Raw genomic sequence first — 15,369 nt, 5'->3', positions numbered from 1 at the left:
TCAATATTCAATGAGAAAATCAAAACCCAGCTTACTAATCCAGTGTTGTTGAGGCTTCAGCCTTATCGTCAAGTAAGTTTAGTGTCCAAGAACCATTCAAAACTGTCTCCTCGCTTTTATAGGCCTTTTAAAATCATTGACCGTGTGGGTAATGTCACTTACAAACTCCAATTGCCAGACCACGCCAAGCTCCACCCAGTTTTTCATGTGTCCTCTTTAAAGAAATATCATGGCAGCATCCCTAGCGTCCCCACTCTTCCCCCATACATTAGGAAGATTACATTCCTTCTCCTCTAGCAGTTCTAGACTATCGCTCACATTGTGGACGCTCCCAAATTCTGGTTCATTGGGAGGGCTTATCCCCTGCCGAGACTTCATGGGAAGATGCACTAGCTATCATGGAACGTTACCCATCATTCGTGTTTATGGACAAACCCGTTTCTCAGGGAGGGAGTAATGTTATGGACCGAGCCCGTACAACAAAAGAGAACCTGCAGCCCATCAAATATAAGAGATACACGCACGGCAGATTTAGAAAGGATGGTGCAAATCAAGAGAATTTAGAAAGGATGGTGCAAATCAAGAGAATTGATTCAGCTATAATAATTTATAGTAATTGATTTTTATTTGAGTCAAGTATCTTTTATTTTAAGTAGAATTGAGTCTAGTATCTTTTTATTTTTAATAAGAATAAAACATTTCTTATTCAGGGGTTGTCTTCTTCCTTCGTCGAGAAGGAACGTCCTAGTTGTATTTAAATGGTTGAAATAATGCAAGAAAGATTATCATTGAGTTTTAAAAAAAAAAATTAAATCCATAGATCGAGAGGTTCTCTAATTTCCTCGAGCCTCAAATCCCCCCCTACCACAATAGGTCGTCAAGGTCGTAAAACCAAGAAGACGAAGGTTGATCCTGCCGACCAGCCGGTAAACCGTCCCATTACACGATCCATAGCCAAAGGTCTCAACAAAAAGTCCATGTTAATCTCTTGCCAGAAAAAAAAGTAGACTACATGTGCAATATCTTGTCACTTATGTCCTATTTCACTTCTTCCAACAAAGTTCTCTTAGCCTACATGTGCAATATCATGTTATATTTCTCTTAAGTTCACTATATACTGTGTTCAAGAAAGTAATAAACTACAAAACCAAGAACATAGACTGACGAAAAAAACAATACATGGCTGGGTAGTAGAACTTTTGACTAGGCAACTAACCTGCCACAATTTGTCAAAGCAATTGCAACAGCACTTAATAATTTTGTAGATTCAGGTGCATCAAGAACTACCCCACTAGCACTTACAGGTGCAACAACCTGGTTGTGAAAGTAAAACATACATTAATAATTACAGACTAAACATGTATGGTTGTTAACTAGTTATATTAGCATAAGTATAACTAGGAAATGAGAATAACATCGTCATGACCAAAAAAAATGGTGACAAAAATAGCCACTTCAATTGCACAAAAAATGAAAGTGCCAGAACTTTAGAAGTTAGAAGTTATCCCAGATAAATATTCACTGTTAAAATCAAGGAGAAAAATGGCAAGGACATCAATCAGATGTGATTCTTCTAAAACAATAATAAGATGTTATGTTCTCCTACAGTTGTTGATTCATAAGGAAGTAGGAGAGCAATGAAATTAAAAGAAAAAATAAAAAGAACTAAGAGAAGTGTACCAATCCTCATGGACAAGCAAATAGCGCGGGTGAGAAAAACTTGTTAGCCAAGGATGCAGAGGATTTAGACCGATGATGAGGGGGCATGGTGGGTTTCGATTAGCCATGAGGGGATGGATAGGGTGTTAGGCAGCAACCAGTAGTGGGTTTCATAGTAAACAATGGGAGTTTCATGTCTTCTTGTATGTCAATCAACAAACGGAATGGAAAGTTTTACCTATGTCGACCAGCACGAAACAAGATTTAAAACCTATGCTAGATAAATACAATTAGTCCTTGTCATTTCTCGACACATGGAGACTATGTATTATATGGACAATAACCCACAAACTAAGAAAATGAATACATAAAAAAATGATATATAGAACAAAGGAACAAAAAACAATAGGAGAAAAAAGGGAGAGAAATAAGAGAGATTCTCTATATTTAAGAATTCCTATGATTAACAAAGATATTCCACAGAATATTCTTGGAGATATAACAAGACATAATTTCCAAAAGTACAAGAATCTTCTCAGCATTTAGCAGAAACTTTCCTCATCTTCCCCCGTGTCATGTAGAAACTTGGAAGTAATAAATTCCTAACAAAATGATAAATAACTTTTTAAGACACTATAGACACTAATAGTTTTATTTGCAAACCCAACCACAGAATGGCTCAACAACATAATGCTTGGTTCCACCATTCAATATTATGAATTGTTTTAGCAAATTTTTTTGATTCAGCCTGTAATAATGGCCCACAATCTTCAGATTTATATCTCCATTAATCAACACATACTTGGTGACCAGGTAGGAATTCAGGTAAGCTAGATAATTATTGAATTGAAATTTCTTTCTAAAATAACCCAAGCAGATGTTCCTCTATTTCCAAACTGTATCTATCATTATGGAACCATTTAAGACAATTATTTAACTGATTGTAATTGATACCCCACGACACAGTAAGTTTTATGTTTCAACCAATATACATGATGCTTTACTAGTGAATATTTAGAAATTTAGAAATTTCTTTGTGCAGCATATTAGATTTACATATCAACCAAGAAGTAGCATCTAGGGTAGTTTATGAGGAAAAACAGTGTGCGCCATGTGAACTGTAACATCACGCTATTATATTGTTAATGGTTATTGGTTAATGCTAGCAGAAACATGTATTAGTTTCGTGAGAAACCTACCAAGCAAGTTCTAAGCATAAATGGAAAATAAAAAACATACCAGAAAATCAGACACGCCAAAAGACAACTGCAGATCATGCAAATTGTCATCCCAATCTGCAGCTTTGCCTGTGACAATTTGAATTAAGGGGCCAGCAGTCACATTTATTATGAGAAAAGAAAGAACTTTACTTCAATATTCATTTACCATTACTAGAGACACCAAAGTAATGCTCAATGCGGTAAAATTTTGTACTATACTTTATCTCAGATTTGACCTTATACAAATTTGTTCGTGAACCCAATTGTTCTGCACCCTTTTGCTGCAAAAGAAAATAGTAATCCTTAGACAGGGAAGATGTATCATATCTATTTTATTGGTACAACATAAGTAGCGCTTAGTTCCTAACTGCTTAAGTAGCACAATGAGCACCTAGCGTTGTCGATCAAACACAAGTTGAGTCTTGCATCACATTGAACAACAAATAGTCCAAGATCTACAAGGTATTAATAAGGCTTGAGGTTCTGTTTATATGCCACATTTAAAATTATGATAGTATCATGTAAACAGCAGCATGGAAACTTGCAGCTACATACCACAGAAAGAGAAGTATAATACAGATAGCTCAGCTCTTAGTATGCTACTGTGTAATTGATGCAGGCATAGTAGTATACAGCCTAAAGATATAATATAGGACAAAATTATACAAAATTTCATAACAATTGCATAGGCAGAAAGACATAAAGTGTTGCACAGTGAATACCAACATATTGCACATTGGGGGAATCATTTAAGAAAACAAAAATTAGAAATTAAAATTAAAAAATAAAGGTTTTCAATACCAGAAACAACCAAAGTATAGTGAGAGATTTATTTCAAGCCTTGGCCCAGCAAACCTATAAATTAGATTAAACTTGGTTCAAACTTATAGAAAAGCATATCTTTTGGCATCACTAAACAGTGTTTCTTTAATTAGAATTCAGAAGATAAAGGATTGAATGCACTCTCAAACTATCGCTGAACGTGAACAAACAAAAAGAATAAATTAATAGATTAGAAATGAAAAACTAGTAGGTGTTATCACAGAATTTTAAGAGACATTTAGTTTGGATTCTAATATTGCCAATGAATTAGCTTTTCCATAAATTATTGTTTAGATCATGGTTTAAAATCTCGAGCCGTGAGGTTTCGGTCCCGGACAAAAATGATACAGTTTCGGTACTGTATCGTGTCGTACCACTATAGTTTCAGTATTTTTAAAATAGAAAATATATTAACTAAATTTAACAAATTTAATCTAAATATTTAAAAATAAAAAATTATATATATATATATATATATATAATGGGATAATTTTATTAGGTTTTAATTAAGCATATTTAAATTATCTCAATCATAGCTAGGAGTTGATTAAAATTTTTAACCTAAATTATTTAATTAAAGTCTAAGTTAAAAACTTTCCTCTGTTCCGCAACGACCACTGGCATGCGTGGCTGGGCCTACCCGATGAAGCCCGGATGCAACGCGACGCACTGACGTCATAGGTGTGCTTGTGCTGGTCGACGGGCGGAACGCGAAACAGCTCGAGATTTTAATTCATGATTCAGTTATTTAAAGATATAGAATATTTAAATAGTTTTGCTTGTTTATTAGTGTATAAATTATACTTGTTAAAAAAAATGATAAACCCAGCTAGCCCTGGGTGACCGGCCCTGCCCACGGAATTTTTCTAACGGCCACCAAGGTCGGCCAAGAAGCCCGGCATCCTTTGATTGTGAGCCTCATTTGAAGGAAAAACTCTTGCAAATTTGCCATAGCTGGGGATCGAACCACGAGTGTCTGGGTGACAACCTGGATGCCCTGCCACTGCATCATAGCTTCGAGGGCAAATTATACTTGTTAAAGAACCTATAGTAAGTGATATAAAATTTGAATAATTAAGAAAAATAATTTACCATAGATTATTTTATGCATGACAATTAAAGGATTAAAATTATATTTGTAAATTCAGTTAGTAAAATTGTTAAATATATAGGTTTAATAGATTTTATTATTTTATCACAATTCCTTATAGTAAGATTCAATAATTATATATTGACTAGTTCGTAAATATGTTATAAGATTTTATTACCCTTCCACATAGTGGAACAAGACTTGGTTGTTGTTGTAATAAAGTATCAAAATCACATTCCATTTTGGTCAGCACATGTGAAAGTTATTGTTTGGCCATCGACTGAAACTAGTAATGTGTTAGCATGGACATTCTCGGCGTTGAAAAGATGTGGTCATGGGTTGTGAATGCAAACGGTGCTGGAAGGGTAGATGTCTAGAAAGGTGGATAGGTAAGGAAGGAGCCGCCGAGTTCAAATGTCGCTATTTTGAGGAAGGGTAGATGCCATGGTCTTGAGGAAGGGGTGGAATAGGAAGTGGAATCTCATTAAGAATTATTTGATAAATAGAGTAGGGAAGGTTTTTTAGAAGTTTTATTTAATTATTGAGAGACCTTTTAGGTGTGTTAATTGATAAATATAATAGAGTAGATATTTAGACAATAACCATTGTATATTGATTGGTTCATAAATAGGTTATAATAATTATGTATCAAAATCTGATTTTATTTTGGTCAATACATGCGAGACTTATTGTTTGGCCATTAATTGAAATTAGTAATGTGCATGGACGTTCTCAGCATTGAAAGGTTGTGGTGTTGGGCTGTGAATGGAGGCAATCCTCGAAGCGTGTTAGGATTGTGTGGTAGAAGCGAAGAAACTTGTGCAAAAAGATCATGGCTTCAAATTTCGAGCCGTGATCTCTTTGGTTGAGATTCAAGATGGATAATTGTGTCATTCAATTTGGCGAAATAAAATATTTATAAATAAATACATACATACATCACACAGTGTGCGTGTGTAGTTTTGTTACCTGCTCACCCATCTATGGGCAACGCATGGGCACTTAGTGTAAAATTTTTTATTAAAAAAAATAATGTTTTTTAGGGTTTAGTGTTTAGGCTAAAGCAAGTGAAAAAATCTTTAAAAAAAAAAATTAACACTAGGTGCCCATGGGTTGCTATAGATGAGTGAGCAGGGTAACAAAACTCTCTCTCTCTCTCTCTCTCTCTCTCTATATATATATATATATATATTGTAAATTTTGATAGAAAAGCATATAAACACTAATTGTTATTGTCGTATCAAAGTGTAACACAACGAGTAGGTAAAGGTCCTTCATAATTTAACTGAGTAGCTACTAGAATCTAGTCCATAGGATCAGCATACCCAGTTTGTTTTAGAAGAGACCTCTTTGCCTTCTACAAAATCAAATAGAATATTCTGCTGGATTAATGTGTCGTAGGATTGAATCCAAGATTTCCTAATACAACTCATGCACAAACAACTTGAGGAAGCTAGTATAGGGCAAAGATCACCTATCTATTCCTTAACATGATTGAAGGAAGTTACGGTCAAGAGAAATTAGGGGAGTTGTCGTCGTGAGATTACAAAATGACATATGCACGATGCATTGTATAAGGTAGAGGATGAAACTATGCACAATAACACCGATGAATAAAAACAATGACTATAATTTTTCCCCCATTTTTATTTCCAATCCTATCAAGAAGAAAAACTGAAACAAATCCCAGCTACACTTTTCCTTCATTTTCTTTAGTGGAAAAGTTAAAGGGAAGAAAAGGCTATAAAATCTTTTTCTAGTTTTCTCCTATATTACTTCCATCCAATTTGGGTTGCAATCTCATTTTCACATACAATGTTGCTAAAATCCAAGAAAAAATTCTAAAAAAATAATATTAAATCTATTTTTGACTTGCGTTTCTATTTTTTATCTTTGACAAACAAAGTTTTGAAATTTTTCACTCTTTCTTTCCTCTGACAAAGGAAATAGTCATGGAAAATATTTTATAATTTTTCTCCAATGATTTTTTCCATGCCCTCTTTTTTCCGTAGTTGTTTCCTTCCTCTTTAAGCTTCCTACTCCTACTTCAACTATGTTCATATTATATTTCCAAATAAACACTGCATATTTCCTTAAAAAAAAAGAATTGGTCTGGAATAACAGTTTGTTTCGTGTTTCTACATATCTTTTGTGGCTAGTCGGGGTTCCTAATATTTCTCTAGAATCCAAGAAGTATTTTAGCTAATCGATAAAAATTGTTTACTTCAAACAGAATTCAATTGCTTGAAATGAAAGTTTGTAATTCCAATACATCTTTGTCTAGTAAATGCAATAGGGTTCACCATATGCTAAGGTTTTAAAACAACTGCACAAATTTGCAATACTAGTTCCTAAACATGAGAATATCTTAATACAATTGTTCATTTGCTCTACAACTACATCTTGCAAAAGTGTGTGTAACAAATTATGAAAAGATAAAACGCCATACCACCAAATTCTTATGGCCATCAACCATCCATGCACGGCAAATGGCTTCTATTTCAGATATGAACCTTGTCAAAAAGGAAAGGAGAAAGGATCAGTTAATCTGGAAATCAAGAAAAAATCAATCATAGGAATCAGTTCATATCCAAGCTTGAATAAAGGGAGATAAGTTGATCCTAAGCACCCTGCAAGGGATCGATGCATACTTCCATCACACTACAAAATGGTACCTTTCCCATGAAGATGCAAGTGTAAAATCGTCAAAACCCTCAAGCTGCCAAGAAAACCACATAATACATAACATGTCATCCAAAGGAAGATAAAATGTTAAACAAAGATGATTTACTGCCAAATATTTTACTTCTGAACACTGAATGAATTTGAAAATCCAGCCAGAATTGAGAACTTTGTAGTTCACTGACTGAAGTATATCATGCCAATGATTTTCAAAAAAAAAAATACATTTGAAATTTTGACTGGCGCATTCCAGCATGTCAAACAACTGATTCAAACCAATAACATTGCATGGCGATGTCGAACAATACGAACCTTGTGCTATTTGGAAGTGTGGCATTAATTGATCAGTATATCTGACTATAAATGGTGGCCTTTAAGGATAAAATTAACAAAGAATATAGAATAATTGATAAGATAAGAAAATGATTCATATATGATCTTCAATCAGAGTAGTCAGGTTCCCAAACAGATCATTCCCCATGACAGATCTTCAACCTTGTGTTAAAAGGTTGGGAAGATCAAGCAGAGAAATACGATATGACACTCCAGGGCCAATTCCCATCCCACAAGCGGACACAGATCATCAAGCAAACCTAATTCGCGGAAAGTGTCTCTTTCCTCGAATGCAATTCCCTGTCTATCTAAATCCTCAATTTATTCCTAAAAAAAAAATATGTAATTCATTCGGCATAATCAAGTTATTCACATCAGAAACCAACGGAAAACAGAATATTCGACCAAATAAAAGGACTGTAAAAACAAAGGATTTTAATGAAGGAGTTGAAGCAATTTTATTGAGATCGTGAGAAGATCTGAGGAAGAAAACTAGTAGAAAGGAGGGATCGGGGAAAAAACCTCTTCCATAATTTCTTCTTGCTCTTCGTCTTCCTCTTCGTCGTCTTCGACTATCCTTTTCTGCTTCGCATTGCTCGAAGACGCCATGGGCGACTCCTTACGCACGACGACTTCGAGATGCTGAGAAAAAAAGCGACGGGGAAGCAAAAAAGAGGAGACGACGAACCAAGCTATCATTCACAAACTTAGTCGCCTAAAAATGAGTCTATCGATACAGTCAAATACTTACGGACTTACCTTAGTTAAAAATAAATAAATCAATAAATAAATATATATATATATATATATATATATATATAGAAATTTGATATCTGATTTTAGTGTTTTTTTAAATTTTTTTTAATTTTTGAATTAAAAAATAATAATTAAAATATTTTTTAAAAATTTTATTTTTAGGGTTCAGGTTTTTGGATTATAGTATCAAAACTATTTTTTTCGACTGTCCGCGCGCAGGATATCACTGATTTTAGTGTTTTTTATTTTTTTTATTTTTGAATTAAAAAATAATAATTAAAATATTTTTTAAAAATTTTACTTTTAGGGTTCAGGTTTTTGGGTTATAGTATCAAAACTATTTTTTTTAGATTTTATCTCTAGGGTTCAGGCTTTGGGTTATAGTATCAAAGCTATTTAGGGTTCAGGCTTTGGATTATAGTATCAAAGCTATTTTTTTTTAGATTTTACCTTTAGGGTTCAGGCTTTGGGTTATAGTATCAATGCTATTTTTTTTTTTTAAGATTTTACCCCTAGAGTTTAGACTTTCCAATTGGATTATAATGTTTAGTAAAAAGAAAAATTAAAAATGAAATAAATTTAAGTATTTATGGAGTATTATAATATATTTAGGAGATATATTTATGTATTAGATATTTATATAAAAAAATATTGATATTTTTAATTAGAATTTTAAAAAAAAAAATTGATAAAAAAAGTCGGATATGTTGCGCGCGCACAGTCACACACTGTGCAACGCGCAACATATCATCACTATATATATATATATATATATATATATAGCATTGATATCGCGCATGTATAGTGTACAACTGTACATGTCGCGCAGGAAATCAGTATTTTGTTTTTCTTTTAATTTTTTTTAAAAATTTTAAATTAAAAAAATCAATATTTATATATATATATAAATCTTTAATATATAAATATATCCCCTAAACTCATTATAATACTCCATAAATATTTAAATATCTTTTATTTTTAAATTTTTTTTACTAAATACTATAATCTAATTAAAAAATCTAAAGGTTGGTTGCATGGTTGAGGCAACTAAATTTAAGCACCTCAATTTTTTTTTATTTTTATAAATAAAAAATTCTTTAAATCCAAAATTTTAAACATTCTAAATACATATACGGGAGCATCTAAATTTTTTTAGTTTTAATTTTTTTTAAACAGTTCTATAAAATTATAGAAATTTAATAGTTATTAACTAGTAACTTATAATTTAATTGTTAATTATATATAGTTATAGTGAATAATAGGTGCTAAGATAAGAAAAGGATAAAGAAAAGATACAATCTAAATTAAAATGAAAAATTCCTCTGGTTTGATTCGGAAAGGGAAGAACACTATAACTCAACTCTTAAATTATAAATCAAAATCTCATTAGCTCAACCCTTAAAAACACACACACAAAATAAAAAATAATTACGTATTTCAATTGGGGCGTCTGGATCAATTCCAGTTGCCCCCGACAAAGTAGTTTGATGCAACGGAATTCTACCTTCCATCTCAGAGTGATAATACGACTGTAGTTACTTTCTTCTCATATCATGTAGTAATGATGTCAAAGTTTTCTTCTCATTTTCTTCCCATTAAATGGTTAACTCTCCGAAGAATAATATGTGTGTTTGTTGGGGTATCCGACCAGGTTCCTTCGGTGCCTATACTATTATAGAGCCTAAAAAATAATATAATAGAATGAAAGAAAATGATAAAGAAAGGAGTAAAGCAAATGAGATCATATAGTAGAGAATCCTTCTCCACCCATCACTACTCAATGGATAATAATTTTGATCAAGTTAAACTAAAAAAATATATTAAATTAATTTATTTTAACAACATAATAGGTATACATAGCTACTACATACAATAAGAGTATTCTTAAAATTAAAATATATTAAGATATCATTTTAATATTTTTTTAAGAAAATATCTTTTTTTATGAAATCACTAAGTTTTAAATAATTATATTTTAATTTTAAATTTTAAATTTTTTTATTAAAAAACTACATGGTTTGAAATAAACCCCTCGACCTATATCTAGCGTATTCTTCTAAACTTTTTTTTTCTTCAGAAGAATTCGAGTAAGTAAGTACACATTACGACTGTGTTTGGTAAGGCATAATCTGCCTTGTAATGTAATCCTGATTACATTACAAGACAGATTATTTTGTTTGTTTCACTTTTAAACTTGTAATGTAATGTAATCTGGATTACAAAATGTAGTGAAGTTTTGTAATCTAGATTACAAAATAAATGCTATGTAATCCGATTACATTACAAGGTCATCGTCCCACCAAAAATTAAATACCGAATATACCCTTAGTCCACCGTCGGCCCCCGCCCCCCACCGCCGACCGCCGCCGCCGGCGGTCGGCGGGCGGCGGCGATGGTCGGCGCCCGCCGGCGGCGGTGGCGGTCGGTAGCTGCCGCAAGCTCCGGCAGAAGTGCGGCGACCGTCAGTAGAGGTCGTAGGACATTTTTGTCATTTTATAATAATACAAATTACATTCCTGATAAAAAATAATAGATACCAAACAAAAAAATATAATCATCCTTGTAATCAAATATTACATACATTACATTTCCAAACGTAATAATGTAATCAAGATTACATTACATTACATTAATTACATTACAAGCTAGATTACATTACACCCAACCAAACATAGCCTTAAAGTGATTCTTTCGGCAACCAATTAAAGTTAGCGAGTCTTTTTCTTATATTTGCAATCATGGTAATTATAGGGGTAACCTAAAATATTAATATGAATAATTTTGGCTCGAATTCCATTCCAAATAAAATTTAAGTTCAAATTTAATTTGAGTTGTTCAAACTTTAATTCGAGTAAAATTAAATTATAATTTAAAATGACTTAAATTTAAATTTGAGATCCAGTTTAAATTATTCAAATATTAATTTAAACATATTCAAATCAAATTTGAATAAAAAAACAAGTCCGATAGTTTAACTTGCGAGTCACTTGTAAGTAGAGTTCATCAACATGGACATGGAACGACTGGAATGGACGTTCCAACACAAGAACACCTCATGTCGTGCCAAAATTCAGAGAAATAATGTTTCTGGTTATGAGACGACATTCTTGGTCACTAAAATGACAAAAAATGACATGGCGGAATGAATTAAACGGAGGAAGAAGAAGGCTTCGACTTCTCAGTATCTCTCAGTGTCACCGCTCCTTATTGCTACTAGAGGAATCGGACGGCGTCAGATGCGCTCCCCAGCATGGCAGCTCATGGGTGCAAGGGCGACAATAGTAGTGAGATGCACGAGCGCACGTAAGACGGCTGACATCAATGATTTACTTCTAACTTAAATAGGATGATTTAAATATATTTATTCACCATCTAATCAATTTATTTCATTAAAATATGATAAAAAAAATAATATTTAAATTAAAAATCTAATAAATTTAACAAAAACATACATTTTTTAAAAAATTAATTATTAATTTTATTATTATTATTTTCAAAAGGAATGTTATGATGTCTACTTTATGTTGCACACCTAGTATTTTTATTTTCACCTTTTAAATCCTAAATCCTAAGATCTAACTCTAAGCTTTAAAAAAAAAAAAATTTGCACTGCATAATTTTATTATATTACACACTTTGTGTTGCACGTCTCATGAACACCTAGTATAATTTTTTTAAAGCTTAGTGTTTAGGGTTTATGGATAAAGATTTAGGGTTTAGGATATAGTATTTAAGCTAAAAAAAATACAAAGAAAAATTACATTAAGTGTTCATTATATATATATATATATATATATATTGTAAATTGTTCATTAGATGGTGTGCGCCCAATTTACTCACACCATCATAAATTGGACGACTGAGTGCAACTCCAAATGTCCAAACACCCGAACAAATTATACACACTCTTCTCTCCTTTCTATCGAATCGATCATAACCGCTACCTACATTTCACAAAATAGTGCATCATAAATAGGAGCTACTGAGCATACCTACGATCCCATATAAAGACATCACATCTCATAGGAAAAAAATGATTTACTGAGATGAAAATACAAAGATCAAATTTCTACCAAGATAATTGGAAGTTCAACTACTAAGAATCCTAGTGAACCTAAAAAATGAATACATGCCCGTCCCGAAAACTTAAGGATTCCTTTGCAAGGTTCGTCCACAGAGGCTGAGTCAACGCCTAAGATCAGGTCGAAAAGCGTAATCAATGGGTAAGGTGAATATTCCTGTACTACCCTTTGTCCATCCTAAAGGATGGAGAAGGCTAAGTTAGCTCAAGGATGATTATCTGTTAATTAAGGACGCGAGGTGATGTTCGAGTATGTATATATAAGCACTGCGCCTGCGTAACATAATTTCTTTTTTAAGCAATGCTCGTTTACACCGTAATCATAATAATCAAGGTTTTGTGAGCTCTTCAGTTATCTTTATCATAAAAGTAGCTAGCAAACTCTTCAGATCTTCATCTTCAGTTACACCACCAAATTCATCCGTTAACTGAGCCTCACTAATTAATGTTCAACTTAATTATTCCCCGCCCCAAAGCGGCTGTTGAATTCCACAACATTAAAGAACAATTCCAAGTAACTGAATTCCTTACACGATCACGATCCTCCCTAAATTAAGATCGATCAAGACAAGAAGCTTGACAGTTTAATCGGTTTAGTTCCCTATGTTTCTCCTCCACCGGAGATGGACGCAAAGCTCCTCGCCACCTTCCTCATCGCCGCCCTCCTCCTAACCATCCCTACTGCCGACTCTGCCCGCCGCCGCCGCCGCCGACTCGACCCTGGCCTTGTATTGGCAGAGCGGAATAGGAGAGTGATAACGGTGAGCAAGGATGGCCGAGGGAACTTCAGGACCGTCATAGACGCCCTCAGGAGCATCCCGAGAGGCAACACCCGACGAGTCATCGTGAAAATCGGTCCCGGAGTCTACACAGAGAAGCTCCTGCTCCACGCGTCGAAGCCGTACGTTACCTTCTACGGCCACCCGCGGGCCATGCCGACGATATCCTACGGCGCCACGGCATATTCGAAAAACGGGACTTGGAGAAGCGCCACCGTCGCCGTCGAGTCCGATTACTTCGTCGCCGCCAATATCATATTCGAGGTAGCTAGCTCACTCTCTCTGCTCTGCAACTGCACTTTCAGTCATGATTGAATTCAATTGATTTCCAATGCTCGAGCGAAGAACACGGCGCCGAGGCCTGGTGTCGGGATGGAGAACGCTCAGGCGGTGGCGATGAGGATATCCGGCGACAAGGCGGCCTTCTTCAACTGTAAGTTCTACGGATTTCAGGACACTCTCTGCGACGACAGAGGCAGGCATTTCTTCAAGGATTGTTTCATCAGAGGGACTGTCGATTTCATCTTCGGCTACGGGAGATCTCTCTACAAGGTACGCACGTAGCTATCGATTTCTCACTTCAGAAATTAAAAAAAACAATTCGGTACACGAAACTCCCGTTATACGAAGCCTCGGAAAAGAATTTCTTATATCTAATTTACTCTACTTTTTACAAAAAATTATTTTCAGGATTCAAAATCATGATCTATCACAAAGTAACAATTTTATCATTTCTCACTTCAAAAACTAATTAATATAATTCGCAGAACTGTGAGATCCAGTCGGTGGCCGACGGGGTGACGTACATTACAGCACAGGGCAGGAGCAGGAGCAGGAGCGACGACCATGGCGGATTCTCCTTCGTCGACTGTAGGATAACCGGGACAGGGAGTGCGTACCTTGGCCGAGCATGGAGGAACATGTCCAGGGTGGTGTTCGCTCGCACCTACATGGGGAAGAACGTCGATCCGAGAGGATGGGACGACAAGGGCAACCCTGCTGTCCAAAAGTAGCTTCATCTTCTTCTTCTTCTTCGTTGTTGTTGTTGGTCTGATGAATTAGAGTTTGTTGATCGTAGGACGGTGTTTTTTGCGGAGTACGAGTGCACGGGGCCAGGGGCGGTGAGGAATCGGCGGGTGAGCTACGGGAGAGAGCTGAACGACGAGCAGGCGAAGCCTTTCTTGACGACGAGGTTCGTTCAAGGGCGGACATGGCTTCTTCCTCCGCCGAGACTGATCATGTAGCAAGCTAGCTAGCTGGAATTTGCCTTGCCTAGCTTCTCGATCGCATTTCTGTAATCCAATAAATAGATATATCTTTTGATTTCTAGTTGTTCTAAGTTTATTCATAGTCATCCTTAGCAATTGGTTGATGATAAACTATTTTAAAGAAAAAAAAGAAAATGGCACAAATTAAAAGAGCATCATTTTTTTTAATCATAAATAAGTCAATTGTATTACATCTGCAGGGTAACAATTAGGATGAGTTTGGTTCAAATTAGTGTAATTTTAATTATATGATTACTAAGTAATCGTATAATTAAAGTTATAGAAAATAAAACATATATAACGTTGTTTTGAATACAATAAAAATTTATTTATTTGAAAATTTTAATAAATAACCTATTTTAATTTTTTACTATATTACCCTTAGTTATAAAACTAATCATATTTATTATTATTATTATTAAACTCTACGTTTTTTTATTTTTTATTTTTCATGTTTTTATTTATTTTTATGTGTTTTTTATATTTTTTTTATTTTTTCCATTTTTTATTTTAAAAAAATTTTAAAAGTTTTTTTATTTTTTTTTGAATTTTTATGTTTTTAATGTTTTTTATTTTTATATATTTTTCCTTTTTTTTAAAATTTTTTTAATGTTTTTTTATATTTTTCATGTTTTTTTATTATTTTTTACGTTTTTCTAATTTTTTATGTTTTTTTTAT

At 33.9% G+C, this 15,369-nt stretch overlaps 2 protein-coding genes across 2 annotated transcripts in view; one reads left to right on the top strand and one right to left on the bottom strand.

Moving 5' to 3' along the window:
* Positions 1 to 8,514, bottom strand: part of LOC122031761 (rab3 GTPase-activating protein catalytic subunit-like) — a 38,382-nt gene extending 29,868 nt beyond the window's left edge. The window contains exons 1-6 of the mRNA XM_042590891.1: positions 8,329 to 8,514; positions 7,467 to 7,510; positions 7,241 to 7,304; positions 3,046 to 3,160; positions 2,899 to 2,966; positions 1,217 to 1,314 (exon numbers count right to left, since the gene is read on the bottom strand). Of these exons, the coding sequence (XP_042446825.1) occupies positions 1,217 to 1,314; positions 2,899 to 2,966; positions 3,046 to 3,160; positions 7,241 to 7,304; positions 7,467 to 7,510; positions 8,329 to 8,505 (566 nt within the window). The 5' untranslated portion in view covers positions 8,506 to 8,514. The remainder of the gene's footprint in view (positions 1 to 1,216; positions 1,315 to 2,898; positions 2,967 to 3,045; positions 3,161 to 7,240; positions 7,305 to 7,466; positions 7,511 to 8,328) is intronic.
* Positions 8,515 to 13,266: 4,752 nt separating this feature from the next.
* Positions 13,267 to 14,666, top strand: LOC122031250 (putative pectinesterase 63). Its single transcript, XM_042590386.1, has 4 exons — positions 13,267 to 13,686; positions 13,768 to 13,974; positions 14,190 to 14,431; positions 14,501 to 14,666. Exons 1-4 carry the CDS (start codon positions 13,267 to 13,269, stop codon positions 14,664 to 14,666), a joined length of 1,035 nt encoding a protein of 344 aa, XP_042446320.1.
* The last annotated feature ends 703 nt before the right edge of the window (positions 14,667 to 15,369 follow it).

Source organism: Zingiber officinale, chromosome 11A (genome assembly GCF_018446385.1).
Source record: "Zingiber officinale cultivar Zhangliang chromosome 11A, Zo_v1.1, whole genome shotgun sequence".
Lineage (NCBI taxonomy): Eukaryota > Viridiplantae > Streptophyta > Magnoliopsida > Zingiberales > Zingiberaceae > Zingiber > Zingiber officinale.
This window is presented reverse-complemented; position numbering and strand designations above follow the sequence as displayed.